We start from the raw sequence: 27,628 nt of genomic DNA on the forward strand, positions 1-27,628 counted from the left end.
TCCTCTGTTTTTCCTATTTCTTGCTTCTCAATGACAGATCTGGGGTTTAAGAGGGCTAAGGAAATCGGGGTCACATGACAGATGGGAAGCAATAAAGAAACATTGGGGAAAGTATTGGGCAAGGGATTATAAAAAAGGAAATACCAGTTAGGTAGTTAGCTGGCCATGATTGGGAAAACTGAATTATGGTTAGAGAAGGTATGTGTGGATTGATACAGATAGTATAACAGTGGGGAGGAATGGGTGGTAAATGGTGCTCAAATATTTTTGTTTATGGGATTCATCTCCATAGTTACAAAGAAGTTGGAATGCAGAGAAGGTGGAGAATAGTAATAGTGGGGCTTGTGGAAGATCAAGAGAAGAAACACAAATCTGAATAAATTAGTGAATTGCCCACACAGGCATAAAGTAGGAGAGTGCAGCAGGTGGGTTGAAGAGAGAATGATGTAAATGAGGGGCACGACTAAGGCCTTCCTTAGAAGGGAAGTATTTGGTGTTCAGGATTTTCCCATTTCCACTATCTAAAGATTTTATACATAGAAAAAACACTATTTATGTGCTAGAGTAGTTACAACATTTTGCTGTGCTAGAGTAATCCAGCCTATATTTGGTTGAAGTTACAGGGAAAGTGCACAAATTAGACATGAGGTTTCCTATCCATGCTTTTATTTTCCAAAAAAATGATGAGACCCTAAAAAACTGGGGAGAGAGGCTTGAGAAACTGGTGATCAGGCACTATCTAGAAACTTAGACTTAATATTCTCTTCCTTCCTTTGCAATCTTGAATCTCTAAAGAGATAGCCACATCATGTTCCCAGCACCCTCAGGAAGGGATTGCTTGAGTGTATGTCACCCCTGCTTCTGCTTGTACACATTAAGCCTGGAAATGTGGTGATGAAGCTACTATGGGAGCATCCCACAACCAGTCTGGAAACAGAGGTCTTGAGAGTAGCTTAGGAGGACACACACATTTTGGAGGGGAGGAGGAGAGTGGCAAGTGTAAACAAGAGCAAATGGGTATGACTGTCCCTCAAAACACTTGGGAAGTGATATAAATATTTGTTTAATCTCTTTCAGTGTTTTAGATGTGGAGAGATTATTATAGAGGGAGTTAGTGGCAACTCCTGTACTTAAGTTGTCTAATACTTTCATTATAAAGGATTCTTGCTAAACTCTCACTGAGAAGCTGTCACATGTCCATTGTTAATTTGATCTTTAATAAGAATGCGTACAAGTTCAAGAAATGCCTTTTCTTTATCACATGAACTTCCATTCATACTTGGCTTAGTTCCAATCACCATTTCCATTCTGTCACTTGCATTCCTCTGGAAAATTTTGGTAGACTGCCAGATTAGTAACAAATCACACAGACATCCTGAGGCTGGGCTAGTGCCATTGCCGGAGCAGCTACTGTTCTGGGAATGCCTTGGAGCTGCCATACTGTATGTGTTATGATATTGTCTTTAACTACACAACGACCTTTCTCTTCTCCCTCTCCCCCTACAATCCACCTAACTCTTGAAGTGTTTGGGAAGGACACAGAAGGGGGCAGAGTCATGACTGTACAGTAAATGTCTATCGGGTACTCCTTAACCGTAAATGGTTGGACATTGTGACTTTATTTTATCAACCTGTTTTATATCTTCTGTGGTTATTAGTATCCTCTATAGGACTTCTTGCACTTACCTCTGAAAAAGCTGGGGTCCATATGTGTACAGGCATGTATACACACACACACACACACACACACACACACACACACACACACACTATTGTTGTATGACAATCCTTATGTTTCATCATAGCTTGGGTGCAAAGGAAAGATCTGAGAGCTGTGTTCCTTCAGAACTCCAAGGTAGCTAACTGCTCTCCTCTGCCCTAAAAAGGGAGCAGAGGAAAGGGTGCTGCACACCTGCTTTTGCCACTTACGGGGGGCGTGGGGAACTGTAGGTAAGCAACTTCTTAGCCACTAATTTCAAAACCTTCCTTCCTGCTATATCTCCTTTGCGCATGCCATTCATTGTTGCCCTTCTTTCTTGTCCAAACAGGGTTGAAATGGGACTGGAAGCGCATGAGGGGAGGGAGGACAAACTACAAGGGACACTGAGGCTGTGGGGAGCGGGCAGCTGCAAAAGGCAGCAGCTGGGGGCAGGATCTATTGAGCCAGCAGCTGAGGAAGGTCGTGCTGGCTTGTCAAGGGCAGGTGTGAGCTCTCGTCTAGGTCTCCAGATGTAAATGAAACATTGCATAAGCCCCAGCGCATGCACGCAGGCAGGGACAGGTACACTCTGGCTGGCGGATTAGATCCCAGATGGCCCCTCCCTTGTTAAGCAAACTGCCCACACCTCCTCCTCCCCCCAGCCCCCAAGGCTTTGCTGTACATTGCAGACTCTGTGCCAAAATGAGGCATTTGTAAGCATGTGCCGTCCCTGCTTCTGTGTCACTGCAGCCTCTGATGCCGAGTCCTCACTCCCTCTCGCAGTGCTGCTGTGCGTGTACCTTTGCTGGGAAATGCTGCAAAGGTAGTGCGAGAAGTGGCCGAGTGGGAGCCTCGGTCGGTATTGGCTCTATAACTTTCCGCGTCATTTTCCCCTTTTCTCCCCACACCCTGGTTTACACGGGAAGTCACAAGTCTAAATGGATGAGCTCGAAAGAGGCTTGAGGTTTTGATTCAGACCCTGATCGCAACCAGGGATGTCCGGGACCCAACTGGGTGATGATTCCCCTTCTTGTAGGAACTGGTCATCTATTCCAGAGCTGAATGAAACTCAGGAGCCTTTTTTAACTCCCTCTACTGACTACGATGATGAGGAATTTCTGCGATACCTTTGGAAGGAATATTTGCACCCCAGAGAATATGAATGGGTCCTGATCGCTGGGTACATAATTGTGTTCATTGTGGCTCTCATCGGGAACGTCCTGGGTGAGTATCAGCCCCCCGCGCTCTGCTCCCGGGAGTTAGCATCTAAACCCATTAGCGATTTGCTTGAACTGCGGCTCGAGCGCACGGTTGCCAGAGGCGCAGCATTTAAGAGCAGCGGTGAAGTGTAAAAGTTGGAGGGAGACAAAGGTTTACAATCGTTGTGTATGTGTTTGGGACGCTTGGATGGCCTTTTAAAAAATTCATGTATGTGTTTGTTTGCCTTGCCTATCTGATTTGAGAAGTGCTCCCTCTCGGTGCTATTTTTATCGATACTCCGCCCGGCTCCATCAGGTCCTATCGCATTTCATGAGTGTTTTGCTTTGAACAGCAACCTTTAGGCTGCCCAGGGTTTTGTTTATGGTCGGGGGGCGGGGGGTGTTTTTTTCTTTTCTTTTCTTTTTTAATTCTTTTACCTGTTTGCTACCCACAATTAGCTGGCATCTGCGTGCGCAAGCAGAGCTCACGCGGGAAGCTCCGCGCGGGGAAAGGCCTCTGTCCACCGGGTCGAGGTGCTGAAACCCCCGGCCCCGTCCATGCCCGGCCTTTCCGGAGCGCCGCTCTCGTGCGGGCGGCAGCTCCGTGTCTCGGCGCCTGGCGGTGATGGTGCCTTTTCATTGAGAGATTCATTCAGGCTTTGGCTCTGACATTTGGAAAATAGCAGCAGTGTCACGCCTCACCTGAGGGCACTGCAATATGCGACCCCCTCCCCCCCACATTCCCCCACCGGCCCTTTTTGGGGTGCCTACAGGTTGAAACCCATCCTTTTTCTGTGCTTACTTGATTTTTCTTTATATATATATTATTATTATTTTTTTTTCCCGGCATAGGATGAATGGTAGGCTCCGTGGGTGGAACTGTGGAGAGGGGGGCGGAGGGACCTGTCTCACTCCCAACTTTCATTGAGGGAAGGAGAGGAGGCGAGGCAGCCTCTTTGTGCCAGTCTCTCCGCCCCCTCCCCACTTTCATTCATGGGTGAAGGAGGAGGAGGGGGAGGGGCGGCGGCAAGGGGGCCAGACGCCTATCAGCGCCGGGAAGGCGGGGGCGGGCTCCGGGGGGCGGGGTCTCGGGGGGAAGGCAATGGTGAGGCAGCGGGGCACGGGGAGAGGGGAAAGCGCTGCCGTGAGGGAAGCCCGGGGCAGGGTGGAAGGGGAGGGGGCATGAGGAGAGAGGGGGAGAAGAGAAGGGGGATGGGGTGGCACAGAGGCGAGGCTGGAGACGATGGAAGCGGGGGCAGCTCTGAGGAGAGGCTGCCCGGAGCGGGGGAGGCCGCGGGCAGCAAAGGAGGGAGGGAGGCGGCTCCGGACCGAAGCAGGGGCAGGGGCAGGGCAAGCCGGAGACACCGGATCCGCCAGGACCCGCTGAGACCTTGGCGATCAAAAGATTGGGGGTGGGGAGGCAGCTCCGGAGAGACTTGAAACTGTTTCCTTTGACATTTCCCGGTGCAGCGCTGTGACTGTTGCTTTCCCAGCGACGCTTCCTTGACAATTTAGCAAGATGTGATTTTTTTTAAAGGGCAAAATAAAACACGGGGGGCTCAAATCAAGCTTGATCTGCACCTGAGTTTCCCCCTTTATTATTATATTACATTACTACTATTCTGCGCAACCACAAAACCAGCCATTCACAGAAGGCTGCAAAGGGAAGGAATGCATGCAGGGATTTATAATGAGCCAGAGTCCTTGTGAAGGGGAGCTCTCAGGAGAAATGATTAGATAAACATAAGGGAAATAAATGACTAGCTCTAGAATTCCAGGGAAATGGGAGGATGATGATAAAGAAGCATGTAAGAAACACCCAGCAATTGTACCCAGGTCCTATGAAGATGTTCGACAAACCATGCCAAACCTGCTGTAAGACCATTAATGGGGCATTAATGTTAATAGGGCATTTCTCAAGGAAATTGAAATGACAGGATACTGGACTCATGGGGCACTTCACTACCCAGGTATTTGCTAGCTATTCATCAGAGCCAAACATTCATCCCAAGTTAAACCAAAGATCCAGAGTTAAAGCAAAGCTTTAAATGCAACCACAAGAACTGTCATCTTGAACCTACTTACTACTGAGCAGGAGGCAATGACTGAGACTAAGGGGGTGGGGTTGTGGGGGAGAGGTCCTTGAATTCAATGGACTAACTGGGATTGAATTTAGGAGGCGGAAAGCTAATAATAATAATAAAAAAGAAACTACTGGGAAGAGGAAAATGCAAGTTGTTGTTTGAAAAAAGGCTGTTACCACAATATAATAAATGTATTTCAGACTAAAACTTCTGAAGACTGGGGAGGAGGGAGGGAGGGAAACACCAGCAACTAGCAGTGGCTCACATAGTGGGAATGTATAGGGGAGGGACCCAGCTAAACACGGATGTATAGTTAACAGCTATAAGAAAAAATACAGATAATAGTATCAGTTAAGAACAATTTAAACAGGTTTAAATTATTACAAATATACTGAGAAGAGTGTTCCAGGAGAAAATATTCCAGAGTGAATCTAATCTTAATTTCTACTCATAGTTCTAGCTACTGTAGGTATCTTGGGTATAGCCTCCCTAAAAAATCATATATCACAGTAATTTTAAAGAAGTTGATAGTTGTATTTGGGTTATCAGGAATAATTGACTTGTATTTGTAGATCATTTCCCAGATCCTTCCTTAACAGGCAAATTCCTCCTTTTGGTATTCAAAATATGTCACTTCTGTAGACAGTTTAAAACTTACAATATCTTTATTAAAAAGCCCAGCCCTGCTTTAAATCAGCATTGCAGTGCTGATTTAGCATTACTTTTTGTCCTATTGCACCCTGTGCATCTTCTGCCTTTTGAAAGTAAAGTTGTTTCTCCTCACCATCCCATGAATGTCTCCTGACCTATTTCAGAAGAATAATATATATAATTGACAGCAGATGTCCAGACAGATTATGTATATGGTCTTTCATAATAGGGTTGAGAAAATTGTAATGACAACTGAAGTTACTGGATCTCCTGAGAGTGCTATAAAGGGATGTTCCAAGGTTGAGTTGGACACAACTTAGTAACTGGAAAGTGTCAGAAAATCTGACTAGTATTAAGCAGATTTAAAGGATAATAGGGGCCCAGTACTTCCATGTAAGTAAAAATTACCAGTCAGAGCTGAGATTTTTGTGAGCTCCATTTTATTTTTAATTTCCATTTTAAGCAAAACAAGTTTGCAAAATATTTTTTCTTGTAAATTAAACCACTTGTTTTATTGGTTATTTTTTTAGGTTTTTATCTGTAAAGGGGATTCTGTACTTCATATCAGCAATGGGGGGAAAAAGGGAGGAGAGGGACACCTTTCCATAAAAATTAGGTTTCACACAGCCTGTAGATCATATAATTGGTCCAACCCTCAGCTGGCAGCTGTCCTTATGGCTCTTTTTATTTTAGTAGAGCTACATCAGATTATATCAGTTGAGGGTCTGGCAGTATTGCATTTATTTTAGTCTTATATTTTGTTTCTTTTTGATGCCTTTTTCTTTCCAACCATCATTAACTGGACTAGGAACCCAACATCAAATAAGCTAAACTTTTGAACCTACAGTGTTTGAGTGGACCATAACTAAACTTATAAATGTTACCATGTGAAAATAGGAATGCGGAACAAAGAGATATGTATTATTTGATTTCTGGTTCCAGTGGAGTTACTTAGGTATATATCAAGCCCATGATCCTGGGAAACTGGAAGTAAGTATTTAGTCCTAGCTGGAGCCACAGTGAGTGAGTGACCATGTGAATATGAAGGATGTAATAAACCCAAGCATTTTTCAGACAGCCCTATAACAGTTATTTATATTTGGGATGTGGGGGAGAGAGGGGGATTTGATAGCAGCATTTCACTGGACTATTTTCACATGGTTACAAAGAGGATGGAGCTGGACTCTTCTTAGTGGTGGCAGGTGGCAGAACAAAGAGCAACAGTCTCAAGTTGGAGCAAAGGAAGTTTAGGTTGGATATCGGGAGGAACTTTCTCACTAGGAGGATGGTTAAGCACTAGAATGGCTTACCTAGAAAGGTGATGGACTCTCCATCCTTGGAGGTTTTTAAGGCCTGGCTCAACAAAGCCATGGCTGGAAAGATCTAGTTGGGAATGGTCCTGCTATGAGTAGGGGGTTGTACTACATGATCTCCCAAGATCCCTTCCAACCCTAGTTTTCTAGGATTTATGCCATGCCCTGTACATACAGACACAATGATTTTGGTGGCTATCCAAAACCATATTCTGTTCCATGGCAACAAGTAACAGAAAAAGAGAGTGGGGCAGCTATGCTACCTAACATATAATCTGTATATAGAATAGAATTTTTAAAAATGTATCTGATGTCTTCTTTTGCCCCACAAGCTAGCCAACATTAATAAACTTTTTTCAATGCTGTAGAGTAAGGTAAGTCTTGTGAGGTATTTAAGAAAATATAATAGTTTTATATTAATGTAGGTCTATTATTTCCTCTTCAATTGAATTTTCTATTGTATTAGCCATTGCTACATATAGTCTGATTCTTTACTGTCATTTAAATTGAGAGGTTTGGCTTCTGCATGATATATTTCAGTTGACAGACCAACTGTTTTGGGCATTGTGGTAACACTATTGTGCTATCTGAAAGTCAGTTTACCAACTTGCATTTCAAATCATTTAACACTGACTTGGTGATTTTCCACATATTTTTCCTGTTTCTTCTCAGGAGTTGGACTTTGAATTGTTTTGTCATTGACTGATACTGTAATAATTATTTTGTATCCCGTGTAGTTGCTCAAATCAGAACTTCAATTTAATTTCTGTTTTGCAGTCTCTATCAATTTTATTTCTCAAGGATTGTAATAATTAATACATTGTCCCTATGGCATCAGTATCTTGAATGATTTGTTTTTCATTAGTTTAGACTACATTTCCCTTTCACCGATTGTTGGATCTGTTCCTAATATTAGTTTTAATAAATTATACATTTGTAAATGAAAACAAAAGCAACATGAATCTCAGACCTAATTAAGTCATGAAGATCAGTTTATTTTGAGGAATGTCCATCTATGTTTTCATTAACTTCAGCAGCAATATTGTCAGAGTGGAGCAGTTTCTCATTTGATTGCCCTTACATGTTACATATGGATCCTTTATGTCTTTATAAAGATTTGTGTATGCCACCATTGTTTGGTATAAAGTTAGTACCAAATATTGTATAGGGATTTCTTTAACTAGGTTGTAATGAAGGCCACACAGATGCATTGAGGCAGAACTTGATCAGTTTTGATTGACAGATACTTATTTTTAATTGGTTTCTATTACTTTTCTGTTTGTTTATCATATGCTAAGTGTTGATGGACATTCAGTAGTCATATTAATACAAGCAATGCTATTTTTAGTCAAAAAGATTTACATTATACCTAGAGATCTACACTATGCATGATGTTACATTTTTCACAGAAACCATGAAACAGGTGAAAAAGGTGATCCCCATGATTTTGGCAAAGAATCACTTGGGCAGAGGGGGAGGGGAACCCTTACTAAAGATAAAATGCTGCCTTCCCAATGGCAGACAGAAGTCGTTAGGGATGCTGCAGTCCAACCTCACAGCATGGGAAGCCACCCACATGAAGGGGAGCAGCAAAAATGGCAGCCACTCCCCACCCCCCGTTACTGGCTGGCTGAGAGGGCTGTCTGTTCCTAAGTGCAGCACTGGGCATGTACCAATCAACTCTTCCAAAAAGAGAGAGTGTATTTGCCTTTCCCACCTATTCTCCCCAGTCACAGCCCCTCTCTACCCCCTCCCCACTACCTCATTACTGCAACTACATTATCTCTCTTTCAGGAGGTAGTGAATGAAAACTATATCACTATGAAACTCCCTCAAATGGTAGTGAAGGGATATATCAGAATGAGAGACATGTCAGCGATTGTGCATTTTGTTTTATCAGTGAGTTTGTATGTTGTAAAGCCAATGGAAAAGTATCCTTTACTCCAGTTTTGAGTAAGATAGTATTTGAGGCTGTTGTATAACTTATACCTCACTTGGATATGTTGGGTAGATAAAGTGTCCTTTTCTTCCTAAAGGACACCTAGTCAAAAGCTGTATCTTTGGATCTAGAGCCATCATATGATTCATATGTTTTTTCTCTATAAGCAGTGTGAAAAATTAGTTTGTCCTTAAGAAGACAGCCAATACTGGTGGCAGTCTGGGGTCATGTCTTTTTACTATTTAATGGGACATCTTTTATAATGGTGTGCAAGAAGGTTTTTTCACTAGGGGTGTGTGAAACAGGGCATATTCGATTAGTATTCAGCCCAAACCAGGGACAGTGATTCGATTCATTGGTTTGGATTCAAATCTGAAGATTCAATGACAATTTGGAGAATCAGCGATTTGGCCATAGACACAGCTTTAAAAGATTTTTTTCTACATACCTTGGGGTACTAGGCATGGCTCGTGAATGCTGTGATGCTGGGGCAGATGGAGAGTCCCACAGGAGTGGGGAGGGGACCTTCGGATCAACTTCCAGGTCTGCCAGATAGAGCATCCCACAGGAGCACAGGGGGCTCCCCAGCCCGCTCAGCAGCAGACCTGGAAGTGAACCAGAAGTGCTTCTGGTCAACTTCTGGGTCTGCCACCAAGCGTGCAGGGGGCCTCCGCACTGCACACACCCCCAGCTTGGCGATCAGCTGAGGGGGGACCCTCAGTGCCACCCCAGACCCAGAAGGCACCGGTTGCCAAGCTGGGGAAGCACAGGGGGGAGCCCCCAGCACACTTCCCAGGGGACCCAGAAGTGGGCCGGAAGTGCTTCTGGTTCACTTCTGGGTCTGCTGCCAAGCACACTGGGGAGCCCCTCATGCTCCTGTGGGGTAATCCATCTGCCTCACCATCACAGCATTCACGAGCTGCCTGGTACCTTGAGGTATGTAAAAAAAACATTTAAAGCTGTGTCTATGTCCAAATCATTGAATCTTTCTGAATCTCTCCAAATTGATTTAGAGGGTTCCAATTCAATTCAGAGAGATTAAAGGGTCTCCTGATTTGATTCAGATTCGGAAATTCAGCCACTGAATCAGGCTGAATCTCCACTGAATTGAATCAGGGACCGCAGCTTTGCACAGGCCTATTTTTCATTATAATCTACATTTGTGCCACTGCTTTACACTGCCTCTTTAGTCTGTATAATAGAAGCCTCACATAGTTGATGGGTGTGTTATAGGTAATAAGGTGTTAGTGTGATCTACATACATAGATACTAATTATGTGAATGCTTCTTCATCCTTAGATGTAAGAAACTATATTTACTGCTTGCATACTCCCATGCTCAGGATGCAATATGTTCACTTTTCTGAAGAAATTTTTGGAGGATCCTTTTCTTGTTTACTTTACTGGATAAATGAGAAAATCTGGAACTAGTTGGTTATGTTCTGAAATCTTTAAATGGGTTAATTTTATAATGTCAATATGCTACTCTTAAACTTTCACAACTTGAAAAAACACTTTCAGGGCCAGCCTACATATTTTACACATGGGTCTACTTGGTAGGTAGAACAAGAAGAATTCCACTCAGAAAATGAGCTCTACTAGTATTATTGTAACTTACTAGTGTTAATGGCTACTGTGTCATGAAAAAAATCAAGTTTTTGGTCACATCTCCATTTTATTCCATTTGAAGCAGGAAGATCTCTTCCTTTCTTCTATGTGGAGGAATTATAATAATTATATCCACTTCAACAACACTTATAGAAGTGGAAGGCATAACAATTCTCTCATACATTAATATTAGACTAAACTGAATAATCCTGATGATAATTAACAACTAAATGTAAAATAATAGATCTGTGCTGTAATTAACATCTGCTGAGCTCCATGTTCACTTGTAACAGTTCATTGATTTATCTTATATAACAGAATAAAACAATTTCTGCACAACCATGTAATCTAAAGAGTGGGTATGCCAACTTGTTAGCAGACCTGTAGACAGGAATTTTGGCATCCAGTTCAGGTCATATGCAGAGGGCTGCCACTCTCCCCTCCCACGCCCCTCTCTCCCCACACATGCACTATTATGTAAAATCACCTTTTATTGTGATTTTATGTAACATTACCTTTTTGAGCAAGGAGGCCTGGTGCCAGTATACTGCTGGTACTGCTTTTGCTATGGTATTGCTCTTTAGCTCAAGAAATTTATCTGTGGATTTTTTATTTACCTTGATGTCAATGATTAATGCCTCTGAAATAAATGAGATATCACATTCCACATTTGTAAATATCATCAGGTCCATGTATTCTCCCAAACATACAACTGTATGCTTTTGGCAATGCTTACTGAGGTTATTTAACTAGAAGTGAAATATTGAAATGAAGACAGGATGCCTTTAACTATTATAGCAAAAACCTCCTTTAACTGAAAATGACAAAATCACAGTGAGGGATGCTGGGAAAAATGCTTGTTCTTTTCCATTTTTTTCTCCTTTTATGTAGGAGTAGGATGATAAACAATTTTGGTTCTTGATCCTCCGATATCATTCTGAAAAACATTAGTTCTACTGGAATTGTAGTTAGTGAGAAAAGAAGAGAAGTGAAACTGGAAAAATTGAAAAGGGTCATTCCTAAACCGACAAATATGGCATATACCAGATATTTTGGTTCTTTTTCCACTTGAGGCTACACATATGTTGTCATTCTTTTTTACTGATGTTTTTTCTTTTCTTTTTTAAGTGCAGTACAGAATTGTGTGTGTGTCTGGCATAGCTCTGACCCCACTCTAGCCTGGACCTCAGAGCACATGGTTGGTACAGGCCTACCCCAGGCATGTAGCAGTGCTGGTGCCAGCACTGGGCCAGCCAAAGTTGCCACCACTACAACAGCTGCTTCATGGCCAGGCTGTGCTCCTTTCCCAGGGATAGAGTGGAGCCAAAGCCAGAGGGTACGTGGTGGCACTCAGGGGGGAAGGTTGGAGGGGAGGAGGGAAAGCAGGCAGAAGGCTGGACAGGCAGGTGGCTGTCACTGGCAGGGGGGCAGATGGGAGTGTGCATAGGTTCCAGGGGTTTAAGGAATGGAGGGACAAGTATCAGGTGGGCAGGTACTAGGGGAGGAAGGAAAGTTCTGGGGTGTGCAGGCATGGGGAGATAGACAAGATGGGGTCAGTGGTGGGAAACTTGATATGGCAGGGCAAGGGGCCAACATTAGGCCACTTGACTTCCCCACTGCCTGCCTGCCTGCTACCTTCACCCCCTTCCACTGTTTTCTATGCAGCAGCAGTTGTGGGGGACAAATTTAAGACAATCCATTCATACTCAGATTCTACACATGGAAAAAATAACAAACTTATAAGTTTTCCATGTACAGAATCTAATTATTGGGGGTTCATCTTAAATTCTGTCATTTTGGATTTGGGTAAACACAGTAAAGTTTTAATTCCCAAAATATTCTTAGAACTCCTTCCAAACTACACTAAACTAAACTTTTCAAAGTAGTTAAAGGTGCTAAATATGACTCTCTCCATAGATGCCAGCTGTGCCATCTCATCATACCAGATAAAGACCTTTGGAGATGTCCTGATCTTCCAATGCCATAATATAATTCTGCATGTTTCTAATAAAGCCTGCTGTAAGAGTGCAATCTTGGAAGTAATCTGTTTGAATTCTGGAGAGATATACCCAAGAACACACACATTTACCAAAGGTATCAGTGTGTTCAAGACTGCGTTAATTCTACGTACAATTTCTTTCCAAAATGAACTGATAATAGGGCATGATCAAACCATGTGACTATACCTACAATGCATCACATCTCCAACATGTATCTACTGACAGTATATTTAACTTTTTAAGTTTAGAGAGCCTAGTGTATACAAAAATGGTCTTTTGTTGTATTGGAAAAAAGTCTAAGACCAATTGTCAATGTTCAAGTATTGTGAATTACTGATTCCCACTGGGATTCTGTCATCTGGATAACTAGGTCTTCTTTCCATTTCAGTTGCAAATACTCTGTTATATATTCACAGAATGGGGAAGAGCTGTGGATTTCAAGGCAAAAAATGTATCTAGAGTATTTTCTATACCTAAAGACTTGGGTCTGAGCTGTTTCTCTAATACTTGATGCAACATATATTGCCAATCAACTGTTTTCAGGTCAAATTCACCATATAACTTGGAAAAGGATTTTTTTGTATGCAATTTCCTACTAGAAGCTATTCTACATGCACAATCAACCATATACTTTCTTCATATCAGTTTGTGGGACACATACTGCAAAAAGGAATTGCCTCAAATAGAGCTATTCAGGCTGCAGCAATTGTAGGAATAAAGAGGTAGAAAGATGGTGAGAAATGGAGATTATGATGATTTATAATGGAAGGAGAAACATAAATGCCTCTTCTGTTCTTATTCATCTAGGAGAGCTATCAGTTAGCCAATGTATACTGTAACATTCTAAGGCAGCAGTATGATATTGTCAAAGGTCTGAAAGAGAAAAAACATCTATTTCAATTGGAGTTGCATCTTTTTTGATGAAAGTCAAGCCCTATAGTCCTCTTCCCACAGAAACCTGTTGAATTTTTGGTTAATTTTTTAACAAAGTAGGACAAAGTAGCACTAAGGGATTACAACAAATAGGTTATATGACAGATAACTTAGGAAAGGTAAGAAATTCCTTTTTTAAGATATTAACATGCCTCCACAAGGATATTGCCAAACTTCTCCATTTATTTAGATCCTGCAATATAACATCATGAATCTTCTGAAAATATGGGCAGAAAATGATCCTAGTATTGTTTGATATTTTAATACCTAAAATAAGTTGTGTGTTCTGATAACAGAATCTTGTGTTAATTATCTTCTATCTTAATGCCTTTTATACCATCCTTAGTTCTTATAGCTGTATCCAATGAGTCCAATTCTATATCAAATAGAAGGAAAGAAAATGGTCAACCTTGTTCATTTCTCCTTTGCAAGGGAAATAGATCAGATAACATATTATTGGTCACAACACATGAAGTGAGATTTGTATATAGCAACTGTATCTACCTTATGAATTATTTACCAAAGCCTGTCATTTGTAATACACAAAAAGGTGTCTATATTCTTTAAAGAAATTAAAACAATTCATTGAAGCTCTGCTTGGTTAAGGAATACAGAAACAATAGCTTCATATAAAGTGACTGGTAGCATACCTTGATTTTTACTAGCAATAGTAATAGTTTATTTGAAACTTTTGTTAAAACAGTAGAGTAAAATTGGCAATAGAATTATAGTGTTATTTAGAATTACTATGTATTATTATGTATAATAAAATTATATAATGTATGACTATTATGTAGTTATATAACATATGATGATGCGATAAGATTACACATTCTACCAGTTTAAACCAAATTAAAACAACCTTATATGACACAAAAATAAATAAAATGAACCAATATGCAATAATAAAATAAAACTATGTCAGTATACAGAGAAAAGTTGTACATTTGATTTCAGGAAATGGAAAAATTGACCCTTATACAGAATGTTGAGCATAGAAAATAATGTAATAGAGAATGGCCTGTCCTACACTACAATTCACTCAAATAGATTGGGAATTTTGCTTATGTTTGGCTATTATTCTTTGCACAAGTAGCACAAATACACCCATGGAATATAGGACAGGCTGTAATGGCACATTACATGTCCTATACGCATGTCCAACACCTGCTCTAACATGTTCTAATTAAAATGCATCAGCACAGATTTGATTTATCTAATTAGAATGCTCCAGCAGCCTCAGTGTCGTGTGTTTAGCATCCGTGTGTTTCAAAATGGTGGCGGCACTGCTTTAACTAAGTCTCATTGGAGCTTTAGTGCCCCGCCGCCATTTTGAAGCACAAGACACTGAATACAGAAGATGCTGCAGGTGTTTTAGCTAAAACACGCACTCTATTTCCCTCTACCCCTGCCTTGAGCACATGCAAACATGCCATAAGTTATTAGAAAGGAGTCAATTTTTTCCCCATTAGTCTAGCATTTTTAAATTTCATTTAATGGAAAAATCCTACAAAAGATGAACAAGACTACAAATAATGATTTAAATTGTCACTCTCATTCTTCTTGCAAGAGCACATCCTGTCTTCATAATGAGTCCAACACCACTGCACATCTCATTTGAGTGAATTACAGTCTAGTAATGGCCTTTTCTTGTTTGTGGTTTCTAGGTCAAAATAGTGCTTTATTAGCTGTGGGCTCCAGAATTCAAGAAGGATGTGGAGAAGCTTGAGAGAGTCCAGAGGAGAGCCACGCACATGATCAGAGGGCAGGAGAATAGGCCTTATGAAGAGAGGCTGAGAGCCCTGGACTCTTCAGCCTGGAAAAGCTCAGGCTCAGGGGGGACCTGGTGACAGCTTATAAATACATCAGGGGTATGCATCAGGATCTGGAGGAATGTCTGTTCATCAGACCACCCCAAGGGATGACAAGGTGCAATGGTCACAAATTCCTTCCAGACTGTTTTAGGTTGGACATAAGGAAAAGCTTCTTTACTTTTCGAGCACCCAAGGCCAGGAAGAGACTTCCTCCAGAGGTGGTGCAAGCACCTATTTGGACTCCTTTAAGAAGCATTTGGATGCTTATCTTGCTGGGATCATTTGATCCTAGCTGACTTCCTGCCTTTGGGGCAGGGGACTGGACTAAATGATCTCCTGATCTTCCAGGCCTAATGTCTATGAAGTCGTAATAAAGAAGTTTGAAAAGCTCATTGCCTGCATATCTGTTTGTACACTGGTATCTTTAATTCTAACATTTAAATATAGGGAGAATATTGGGTCAGTGACTGTCAGCACATTTTACAGACCGTTTGTCTGGAGAATGATATGGATGTTGTTCAACCATACAAATAAGGGTTTATTTAGAAAATAGGTTTCTATTTCACTTCTTAAGGTGTTTGATAAGGATACAAGTTCTAATTTTTATTCAATAATTTAGAGTTCTTAGCTGAGCTAAAGTGATCACATTAAAGTGCCCCATTTCAGATTGCATGAGTCCCTCTGTCATAGAATTTGGTAGAGATAAAAGCTGCCTTAAGAGTAATTAGCTTTTTTTCTAGTTTTAAATGAACCATATGTTCAACACATCATAGTGGTTTTTACTGTCGTTATATTCATTCAGTAATTTCGGTAACAATATATTTTAATTTTTTTAAATAAAATTCCACAGGAAATCCATCACTGCCCAAAGATTTACTATTGTTCATCTCCTTCAAGGCCAAAGTTATTTTGTCTAATGGTAGAAGAGCCTCTAAAATTTCCTTCTCCATCTCTAAAACTTGTAGTATAGCTATGAAGTCCAAGAATATGTCTTTTTCCTCATCAGTAAAATTTAGGTTCTTTGTATACCAATTGGAATAAAATTGACTGGACTTTTGGTTGATTTGTCTGTGTCATGCAAATTCCCCAGAGAGTCTCTTATAGCTGATATTGTTGTCTTTATGCTAGTAACCTTCCTGTTTGTTCCCTCTGATTCCCTATAATCTTGATGTAATCTATATAGAGCATATCCTGCCTTCTGGGACAGTAATTAATTCAGTTCATATCTCATATTGGTAAGAATGCATACTTTATCAGTCAAAGGAATTGTGACACAATGCTCCTCTAAATACTATTTTTTTCTTATTAAAGTATCTATTTTGTATCCTGCTTTTTCTTTTTTTTTCTTTTTCTTTTTCTTTTTCTTTCTTTTTTTTTTTTTTTGCAGGATGATATAATATTGTACACTCTCATAAGAAGACTTTAGTAGTTTTCCATAATACTGAAGCAGAGGAATCAGTATGATGATTAAGCTCCATAAAATTTTTGAGCTCCTCTAGAATGAATGTTTTAAATTATAATCATTCAATGGGGAGATGTTGAGTCTCCAGTAATTATTTACAGCTGATCGATCTACTAGGAGCTGAACCTCCACCTCAGCATTGTCTGAAGCTTTAGAGCCAATGGAGGCATTAACCATGGTGTCCATTATGCTTTGAAAAATTAAAAACTAGTCGAGTCTAGAATATATTCAATAAGGCATTTAAAAAAAAACAACCTATAATACCTCATTTTTGGATTCACTATTTCCAAATATCTACTAAACCCTGGTCTGACATACTGACATAACTTTTAAAGATTTCCTTAGAAGTAGATTTCATGGACAGAGGAGCATGAGATCTACCAATGATAGGATCCAAAGATTCATTCCAGCTTCTCCCCAAATTACCCAAAATTTCAGAGCTTTACAAAAGCGTGATGAAATATTGCATTATCTGCTTTGGAACCATAGAAACATCTCAAAGTAAAAATGGAATCTATAATATTTGCAAGACCAAATCTATCCTCTCAGTCACCAGATAAGTCACATGGCAGCACAGTTTTTAATGCAATAAAAAATAAACTCTGTGTGAGTTTGCATTATACGCCATATTTTCTAATTTTTAGGTTCCTCTACTGACAGATATATTTCTTAGCTCACAGTAATATCAGCTGTCTGTTTTTAAAAAAAGCATTTTTTTCTTTTTAATTGGGGTGTTAAGGCACTTAACATTCCAAGATACACAGTTAATAGGACTGGCCATTTTCTATTACCTTATTTTCTAAGCTCAACTTTGTGTACAGGTGTCAATATATCTGTTTCCTTAAATCAAAAGTACAACTTTTATCTATATACTGCTGTAGTTAGTAATATCAATATTCTCCCATTTATTTAGAACTTGTAACAACATACAATCCCAAGAACACTCTTGAAAAGATCATGAGGGGGCAGAGGAGCTCCACTGGAATGCCTGAACTTCAAAAGAGAGGTCCTGTGACAGGGAAAACATATCAACTGTATGCTTGGACTCATGTATTTGGTAGGGTACTCAAAAGGGAAATAACTGATTAACAGCTGTGTTTCTTCCTTTTGCTTCTTTTTTTCCAGCTGGCTCATGTCTAATTAGGCCCCAAAGGCTTTGATATATTTCTGATAAACATCTGAAATCTAATGTGAGTTAATTTAGTACTTTTGAAAGGCATCAGTGACGTTTTCAAAAACCAGATTCTCCATGTAACCTCAAAACATGAATAGCATTTACAGTGACAGCATAAGTGTCCTTGTAAGTTTTATGCTGACATTGCCAGTAGTCAGAAGGTGAAAGGTTCTTATTTAATGGTCAGTTTCCAAAAGCACGAATCCATCCCACTTCCAAAGATTGGTCATCACACCTGTGCAGACTCACCAACTTTCCAAAATGCAACTTGTTTCCAGTTCTATACTCCAGTTCTTAGTATTTAGATCATCAACCACAGCTATGGAAATAAAATACAGCAGCCCTCTGGGTCTCATGGAGGAGCATGATTTCAGAGCCTTAACCATATTTTGGGAATATGTTGTATGGTTTGTTTAATCTTAATTATTAAAGCAACAGTCATGAATATGTAATGTGCTTTGTGATTCATAACCTCAAAAGCCCTATATATTTGTGGTGTGCTTATGCTTTTAACCTATGGAGAAGTGAGCCTTTTCTTTTTGTATTCAAAAGAAATGAATTCCTTAGATGTGCACTGGAAATAAACATTTAAGTTTAACAGTATTAACCTCCCATCTTACGGCTTCTCATAGATGTGTTCTGAAGGGTACGCTTTCAACATTACGCAGCTTTACAGCAGTGAACCGTCCCTTGATTTTAATGAGTCATATCAACTTTAACATGAGCCACAGCATTTTAAGATTGAAGGGGTTGAATTTCTTTGTTATACTGCACTGTGTATTGTGACATTTATATAAAAAAATCCTTGCATCTCTAACGTAAAGCATGTGTCGAGAACAACAACAGCTCTTGAAATAGACTTTTTTTTTTATTGTCTACAATAAAACAAAAAGATATCAAATAGATTTTATAATTGCATACTAATTCTGTGTTGTCAGCTCTGTAAAGATGGCCATTAATGGTGTTAGTGATAGTTATGATTTCTTGTGGGTGTGAGGTGGCCATTCATTTCCTGAGTGCACCAATTCATTTCACAGATGTCTCAGGAATGAAATAGTAACAGCTTTCATTTTTTATAAACCTGACCATAAGCTGAATCTTTGAGAGGCTGCATATCACATAACTAATCTGCTGAAGATATATCTAGCTACCTCCTCCTCCAATGTTTTGTTAATTGCTGAAAAATTTCTAACTCAGGGTGGCCAACCTTAGACATGCATGTGACAAGTGACACTGGCAGCCTATGTATGTGGCATACAACAGACTGGGGACAGGACAGGCAGCAGAGTGCAGATAGGACAAGAAGCAAAAAGCAAAGCAGCAGATTGGGCAGGAAGCTGGGCAGGGGAACTAAATTCAGAACAGTAGATCAGGTGAAAAAACCAAAAGTAGAGCAACAGATCAGGCAGGGGAAGGAGACTGGAGTGCCACTTGGGAAGGATGCAAAGGTAATTTGTGGCACCTACTAAAATGTTGGTCTTCACTGACCTAGTTCACCAGTTTTAACAAATGAGCCCAGGATGATCGCTGTGCCATTACTCCCATTCATAGTTACAAAAAGAACATTTTCAGATGTAGTACCCTGTCTTGTCTCAAATACTTTAGTAATGGGGCACCAAAAAAGAAGAGAAATAAAGGTAAATAGGAAAACATATGAGTAAACAACTTCTTAAAGCATAGTTTTCTTTGATTATCATAGAATCTTGAAATCAGTTGATAGAAACCATCTTGATTTTCACTGGACAAATTTGGTATTGTTTACACATGTACATTTTAATATGGATGGGAAGTCCAACATCTTACATGAATACAGCATATTTATCTGTAGGAATTTGCTGAATTCTTAGAATCTAAATAGCTGCTTCTCTCTATCACTGTGGTTTTTATTACCCAAGCTGAATCTGGATTTATTTTACATTCCTGTTTGTATATAAGATTTAGTTGAATGTGTTTGCTGCTTAACTGTCACGAATGGTATCAGACTGAAAACCTAAGAAATTAAAGTCCTTTTGTCTTTGCTGCTATTTTCAAAACCAAATTTAGTGTCCTCTACAAATTTAATGAATGTGGTCTTTGCTCCTTTTCCAGATCATCAGTAAAAATGTTGAAAAATTAATGGACAGCTTTCCTAAAATAAATTGTTCTTTACTGACCTCATCATGGCACTGGCATTTTAACCCATTTTTAATTCTCTTAGTTGTTTTTCTTAAGTTTGTGAATAATTTTCCTCCCTATGATATCTATAAAAATGCCTATACTAATAATAGCCTCACTAATGCAGCTTCAAATTAATGTATTATAGAGATACTCCTTCAGCTGTCATGACACACAAAAATATCCACTTTTTATGTTTATGAATATTCAAGGAAAGTTATTTTATTATAAGATACACAAATATATAATTAATATTAAGAAATACAGAAAGGATCTTGTGTGACAGGTGTGCCTTTTCGGGGTTCATCCACTAGTGACCCCGCAACACCGGTTATGGGGCCAACCGCCCAACTTCTCGTCTGCCATGCCTTGTTTTTACTTGCTTAATTAGAGTATATTAATCAAGCGGAAGGCTGCCCATTTTCTGTCTCAATGCCTGAGGCACTATCTGCAGCTCCTTTCCTCCCCTTGCACTGCAGCCCAAGCCTCACGGATGTACCTGATGTAGTTTGGGTCTGTTCCACTCTCGCAACCTGCACCCCACCGACGCTCAACTTGCCTCACAGCCTGCGCCTCACCGGTGCTTTGGCTCATCTCTTGTAACCTGTTCCACACAGGCACTCTGGCTTGTCTCTCACAACTGTGTCCCTCTGGCACTCGTCAATCACTGACCCCTTGCCTTGGGGCTTCCCACACTGCCCTGGGGCTCAGGTGGCCATAGCCATACCTGGCCCCAAATCTCCTCCTCGGGGTCTCAAACTCCCTTCCAGGCTCAGGCAGCTTCAGCCTTACCTGGCCTCCAATTCTTCGCTCCCCTTTTTGGGACTGGGGTCAGTGTAACCCCAAATGCTGTGCCCTCTCTGACACTGGGGTCCCCACGCTACCATGGAGCCCCTATGAGGCCTCCTCCAACCCCTAATAGCCTCACCCGGTGCTCCTGTTGAAACATCAAACACAAAAACACAAAGCCCCATGGCTATTAAATAAAAAGCTAACCCATCCGGCCAAACAACATTCAATCCCTACCGGAAAATACTCCAACCCCAGCAGCTCCCAGTCAGGGTTGTCCCCTCTGTCTGCACTGGCTGAGCTTCTCCTTCTTTGGTTGCCAGAGGGGAACTGCCCTCCTGGACTCCTGCCTGGATTTATATGGGCCAGGCCCTGCCCCTTCCTGTCAGCTGGCTCCCCAGCGGTTGTCCTGGCAACCAGCACCTGTTAGTCTGGCTACCCAGGCAACTGGCAGCTGATCCTTCCCCATTCACTGTCTTGGATATATATTGTGGTTCTGTAGTCGCAGTGATGGCTGCAAAGTCCACCCTGGCTGCAGAATGGAAATCTAGTATATAATCACATTTTTAGAAAAATATCTGACCTTTGTGAGTCATTTTTAAACATAAGCTGAACTAAAACAGTGCTACCACTTTGGATATCACCTCATTATGCACTTGTAAAGACAGTATATGCTAGAGACATATTGGCTCCCCTGACTTACAATTCCTTTGAAATTCAAGGAAGCATTTTTGCAAGTAATAGTACAAGGAACTTGGCCTTGGCTTAGCCTCTCATCTCCTGCACCAACTTCACTTCTGCTTCAATAAAGCTGATACGTTACTGCTTCTACAGCAGGGGTAGATAAAATATGGGCTGCATGCCAGACCCAGCCCACCAAATTATTGTATGCAGCTCATGGATGCCCCTGCGGTGCTCCACGTGGGGCCAAGCCACAATCATTCCCTCCTAGGGCAGCCCATGTCACTTCCCGGGCCCCACCTGCAGTCAGCATGCACCACTTCCTCATGCTGCTCTTCCCACTGCTGTTGCAGCTGCCTAAGTACTGCTTGCCTCCCTTCACCTACAGCAACTCCTCCTCCTCCTGCCCCTTCCATGCTGCTTCAGGCAGCAGGTAGCACATGGAAGCAGCGGCAGCTGTAGGGACACTCAACAGACACCACATGCCCAACCTGGGTGGGGGAGAAGGGGTGCTGCGGCCAAACAGCTTCTACCCCAGCACTCTGGGCTCCAGCTCCCAGCTGCCTTCCACCCACTCAAGTACCTGGTATGATCAACAGCCACCTGCAAGTGGCCTAGTAGGTGGAAGGGATCCAGAAGCAGGAGCTGGAGCCCCATGTGCTAGGGCAGAAGCCACCCAGCAGGGGGGTGGAGGATGGGTGGGAGCATGGCATGGGCTGCACCAGGCAAAGTGGGTGGGGCTCGGCCCTACGCAAAGTGCTGCAGGGACAGCCATAGGCTGGATGGATAGGGAAGACTGCACCTGCACCAAGCTGTCTGGATGAGCTCTGCTGCAGTCACACCCTGACCTTCTCTCCCTTGCTCCCTCCTTCCCTATCTCCACCCCTAGCTGGCTTGTGGGACCTAATGCTGGCATCCCCTTACACACACATACATCCTATCCCTCACACCCCACACATAACTTACCCCCCCCACATCCCACACTTTCCCATACCCCTGCACTACCCTCACAATCCCCACATACACCTCCTACCCCCGACACAGACACGACCCCCCACACACAATATACGAGAGTAAGACATTATTTTGAGCTATTATGCAGTCACCTCTATATACACTACTCAAAAAAACATAAATCAGTAAAACAGTTTAAAAGAATTAAAATATGTTTTAGTAGATGTTTGATTTTTAAGTATGTAATTTGGGATAATTTTTGTCTCTAATTTGTTAAAAACAAGTCTTTTGAAAGATTTTGTGTGTGTGGCCCTGGACAGCTCACCATAACTCAATGAGTGGCCTACTAGCCAAAATATAATTGCCCACCTCTGTTCTACACATTGTCATGTTGCATGGCATATTATCTCACATTATTTTTATTGTACTTTATAATGCTTAGCTTCTTAATGAATATTTCATGTTTTGTTTTGCTTATAGAATGAAAATCCATTTATATTTTTAGAAGTCAATGCAAGAAAAGCCTACAAAGAAAAGTAATTGGGAGGTCTCCTCCTTCCTTCCCTTATTTCTTTGTATAACCAATACAGGGAAATAAGTATTATTTATATAATATTTATTTCTATATACTAATAATTTCATTGAAAAATAAAGACATCTTGCAAAGCTGAGCTTACTTATTATGAGACCTGGAAAACATGTTATGAGACTGGCTCAAAGTTTAGATAGTCATTTTGGCCCAGAATAGAAAACCATGGGCATAGTCAAAGATTTTCTACTTGGAAATCTCAATTAAGCAGAGTTTTGTGAAATTTCCAGTTCTTCCTGATTTATCTTGCTTTGAAAATCTGTGGGAAGTGGTATTCCATGTAATACTGCAATTACTATCCTACCATCATTAGGAAATGTAAAATCTTAAAATTATTATAAAGCTCAAGGTCCACCAAATATTTCTGAATAAAAATGGCTTGTTTTTTTCTGAATTCCAGGCTAAAGTTCTGAAGAGAATACAACTATTTCTGTTTTTAATTCCTTTTCAGAAAGGAAAAATTAACATTTACCATTCCTATAAGGGTTTGTTTTTTAATCACCAACTAATAGCTCGAATCACAGATAACATACTTTTTGTAGGTAGCTATAATGTGGACATAATGGATTAAACTCTTCCAAGGATCTCAACTCAGCATCTCTTTTTGTTCTTTTATTCCATTATAGGAACAAAATCAATTTCAAGCACACTTAGTAGCTCTTAAACATCTAGCTACCTGACGTGCTGTCTAAAAGCTACCATTTGCATCTACTATTAATCATGCCCACAATATATAGTGGAAACAACATTACAGACTATTTTTAAGATGCAGCCCAAGTTTATGCTCTGCTATTCTTTGCAAACTTCTAATTTGCTGTCTCTAATATTATGAAAGTAATACTATAGTTACCAAAAATACTGTAGAATAGATAGTGATAACAACTTTGCCGTTAGTCTTTATTAGGTAAGTACCATAGTATTTAAAATCTTATCTGTACATGCGAAGAGATATTCTGAGAAAATATTCATATAGTGCAAGATCTATATTGTTCCCTTACACTTCAAACACCTACAAAATTAGGGGGTAATTCAGAGACGGCAAATCCTGAGAAGGGAAGCTTCCAACAGCTTGTCTACAAGAAACACCAAGTGTAGGATATGTCTGAACTCTTTCCCTCTGCCCCAAAACTCTCCTCAAACTTGAATGTCTGAATCAATGACACATATTAGGCATCTATGTCTATTTAGTGCTTCTAAATAGGCTACTATACAATTGTGGTTAGTCCTACCACCATCTTCATTATTCCTCCACCATCTGTTTTTGAGTGAAAATGGCTGTGGCTGTTGCTCTTTATAGAGAACTTAGTGTTGTCATTGTGTATTAGGTATGTTCTAAGCATACCTAATAGATTGGGCTCCTCCAGGGTTATAAATGGAGTTGAGCCACCACCTGACTTCTTTTCTGGATTGCAATGAAACTTGAGCAGAGTTAGGTACCTCAGTCTTAGGAATAGGGCACTTCCATAGACGTAAGCAGCTTAGACACTTGAGAATCTTTGAAATCCAAAATGCAATGGATTTGGGGGCTAATGTCTGGGTGTATTCTGGATCACTTTTTTGTGATTTGGGTGCATAAGTAATTTTAGTATTTTGTATATTTATGCCATGATTACCCATCTTGATCAATCCCTATTATTTAGTTACTTAAGTGAGTGTACTGGCCGTTAATGTATGTATGTATATTTATATCTGAATATGTAAATGTATGCTTTTTAAATCATGCATTTATCTTTTCTGCAGCCATTAGATCTTGATAGATGCTTCAGGAAACGTGTAAACATATTGTTCCTGCTCGCAGAATGCCCAAGCATGGAAATATAGCACAGGTTGCTACTGGAAAGAGTGAACACAAAGTCCATACCATTTGTGATCGCAAGATGCCAGTGATAGTTGGTGGAATTCTAAATGCTGGGTGTGTCTGCACGTGATGCTACATCACCATAGCAATGCACTATAGCGACAGAGCAACCGCAGGCAAAACCCACAATGCCACAGCTATGCTGCCCTAGTGATGTGCTCCCCTATTATATCGTGTCACTATGGCGACACAGTGTCTAAAAATAGCCATGCTCAGCAGCCATGCCACAGTATCAGCAGCTACTACGCCGTCTTTTATTACTTTCAAAAGGAAGTACTAAATGACGGCTCAGTAACAATGGTGCCATAGTGACATGTGTAGACATGTCCGCTGTATCTTCATTCCAACCTAGGTTATTTTACCCTACATTTTTCAAGTAGTGGTCTTCCCATGTTGTTCAGAACTGCTTGTAATATTCCTTCCCTATATTCAGATGAAGTAACAATTAACCTCCAACAAAAAGTTGGCAAAGCACATGTAACTGTTTTTAGCATACTGTGACCTATTAACTAGCACATATAGGCTATAAAACACACACTGTTGTTAAGTTTCAGTGACTCTTTACTGTTTCTGAATTCCCACATATTGTTCCCCTCTTCAGCATTTTCTCTCAACATATTGTTCCCCTCTCAGCATCATAATCTAACTTTGTATGCACCATCATCGATACCTTGGTCACTAAGGTTTATCTTATGAAAAGGTTCAACAGCTAATCCATAGGAAAAAAATACATATAAATCCACTATGCTTAAAAAAAATTCTTTCACTGTTGATTATCAAAATATACATGTACAAAATAGAAACTTTTTTTCCTATTCAGCCTGTTTCACTTGAGAATGCCACCAACCAGTGCTTATAACTTCAAAATAAATTCCATATGAGATTATTGCAACATCAGAACCAAAGAATTATGATATAAAGTTATAAAGCAGGAAGGAGGAAGTAAATCAGCTTCTTATAAAACGAAAGAAAGTAATAAGGCTTTGTTTATATCTAGCTGGAAGTGTAAATCATTTAGTCAGCAAAATATCTCAGAACCTCTGTTACTAAGTTTCATTTATATAAATAAATATTTGGGAAGTTTCAGGTATTTTTAAAGGATAAACTTATGTTTCATTTGGGTTTAGAAGTAAAAATAGAAGGTTATTGAATGAGCAGTGGGTAGGACCCTTCTAGAGTGCTAGAGAAATGATTTAACATTGGAATTTAGACAAAAAATTGGCAATAGAAACCATCTAATACCAAAAGAAAGGCTATAGCACATATGTTTAATATGCTCAGGACAGTCTAAACCTCAAAGAAGCAAGCAGCTGCATTTTCCACAACCAGCTGGAGCCTTTGTATTTTTTTAATATTCAATTCCAGATACAATGAATTATGCTAATTCAATATATAGCTTTATACTCTATAATTAAAATATCCCAAGGCATTAAAATAACTGGAAACACATTTATTCATGAACAGCACTGATCTTTTCTGTCACATCTGAGTTTTTTTAATGGAACATAATGAGCTATCTGAAACTTTCTTTACTTAAACAAGTCAGTCAGCAATGTGACGCAATTGCAAGAAAAAAAGTAAATGCAATTTTGGGCTGCCTCAACAGTATTATTAGGTGTTAGGCACAGGAAAGAACAGTGTTTAACTCTACTAGGCACTGATTAGGCCTCATCTAGAGTATCCTGTGCAGTTCTGAGTTTCACATTTTAAGAAGGGTATGGAGAAGGTAGAGAGGGTCCAGAGGTAGGCAGGAAAACGATAAGGAAACCTGAAGAAGGGTGACTGCCCAAAAGCTTGCAACTTTTTTTCCAACTACTCAGTTGGTCTAATAAAAACAATCACATCTACCCAAAAATGTCTATGTCTTTAGACCAACGCAGCTACGACCAAAAACCCAGCAACTAACAAAACTAGGCATTTTTATCTTGGAGCAAAGGCAATTAGGGTTGGACACAATAGAAGGCCAAATATCTGAAAAGTTGCAATAGAGAAAACAACTAGTCTTGATACAAAAGATACCAAACATGGCTTTAAACTACAACAAGGTACATTTAGATTAGATATAAGGATATTTCCTCTCTGTGAGGCAATAAGACAGTGGAATAAACTGCCCAGGGAAGTTAGGGAATCTCCTTCATTGGAGGTTTTCAGAAGGAGGCTGGATAAGTGTGGGACAGGGATGATTTAGGAGTAGCATTCCTCCCTTCATGCAAGAGGTTCCACCAGATGACCCTTAAGATCTCTTCCAACCATACGATTCTGTAGTGAGGACTTCATGCAGCATTTTCTTTATATGTAATCTTTGGTGTGAATTCACCATGCTCTTGTCAATACAAGTCAAATCCCTCATGAGAGTTCCATGTAAACTTTTTTCTGTGTTGAAAAATGTTTTCTGGGAAAATTTGCATACTTCCTCCCCACCAGTCATACTTCCTTCCACTGTGCTCCCCTAGAAGAAAGTTCAAATTTGGCATTCCATGTAAATTAATAACTGTAATATCCAATATAATCATACATTAAACTCTATGATAAACTTTGTAGAAATAAGTCTCATAAGAGCCATTTGATAGTACTACAATACAGCCTTCTAAACACACACCGCATAACTTATTTTAATTTTTGAGCTTTCACTGACACTCTGTGGCAAAAGTAAGAATAGCAGCCACTTTTAATCAAGTTCTTTTCATCTCTCTTTGCTAATTGTAAGATCAAGTTTTCATGTTTAGCA

At 40.2% G+C, this 27,628-nt stretch overlaps 1 protein-coding gene across 2 annotated transcripts in view; it reads left to right on the top strand.

Annotated features, from left to right (window-relative positions):
• The first annotated feature begins 2,215 nt into the window (after nt 1-2,215).
• Nucleotides 2,216-27,628, top strand: part of HCRTR2 (hypocretin receptor 2) — a 67,057-nt gene continuing 41,644 nt past the window's right edge. For both annotated transcript variants that reach the window (XM_090031388.1, XM_090031389.1), the window contains exon 1: nt 2,216-2,923. In XM_090031388.1, the coding sequence (XP_089887514.1) occupies nt 2,695-2,923 (229 nt within the window). In that variant the 5' untranslated portion in view covers nt 2,216-2,694. The remainder of the gene's footprint in view (nt 2,924-27,628) is intronic.

Source organism: Crocodylus siamensis, chromosome 1 (genome assembly GCF_052110815.1).
Source record: "Crocodylus siamensis isolate JL-2025a chromosome 1, ASM5211081v1, whole genome shotgun sequence".
NCBI lineage: Eukaryota > Metazoa > Chordata > Crocodylia > Crocodylidae > Crocodylus > Crocodylus siamensis.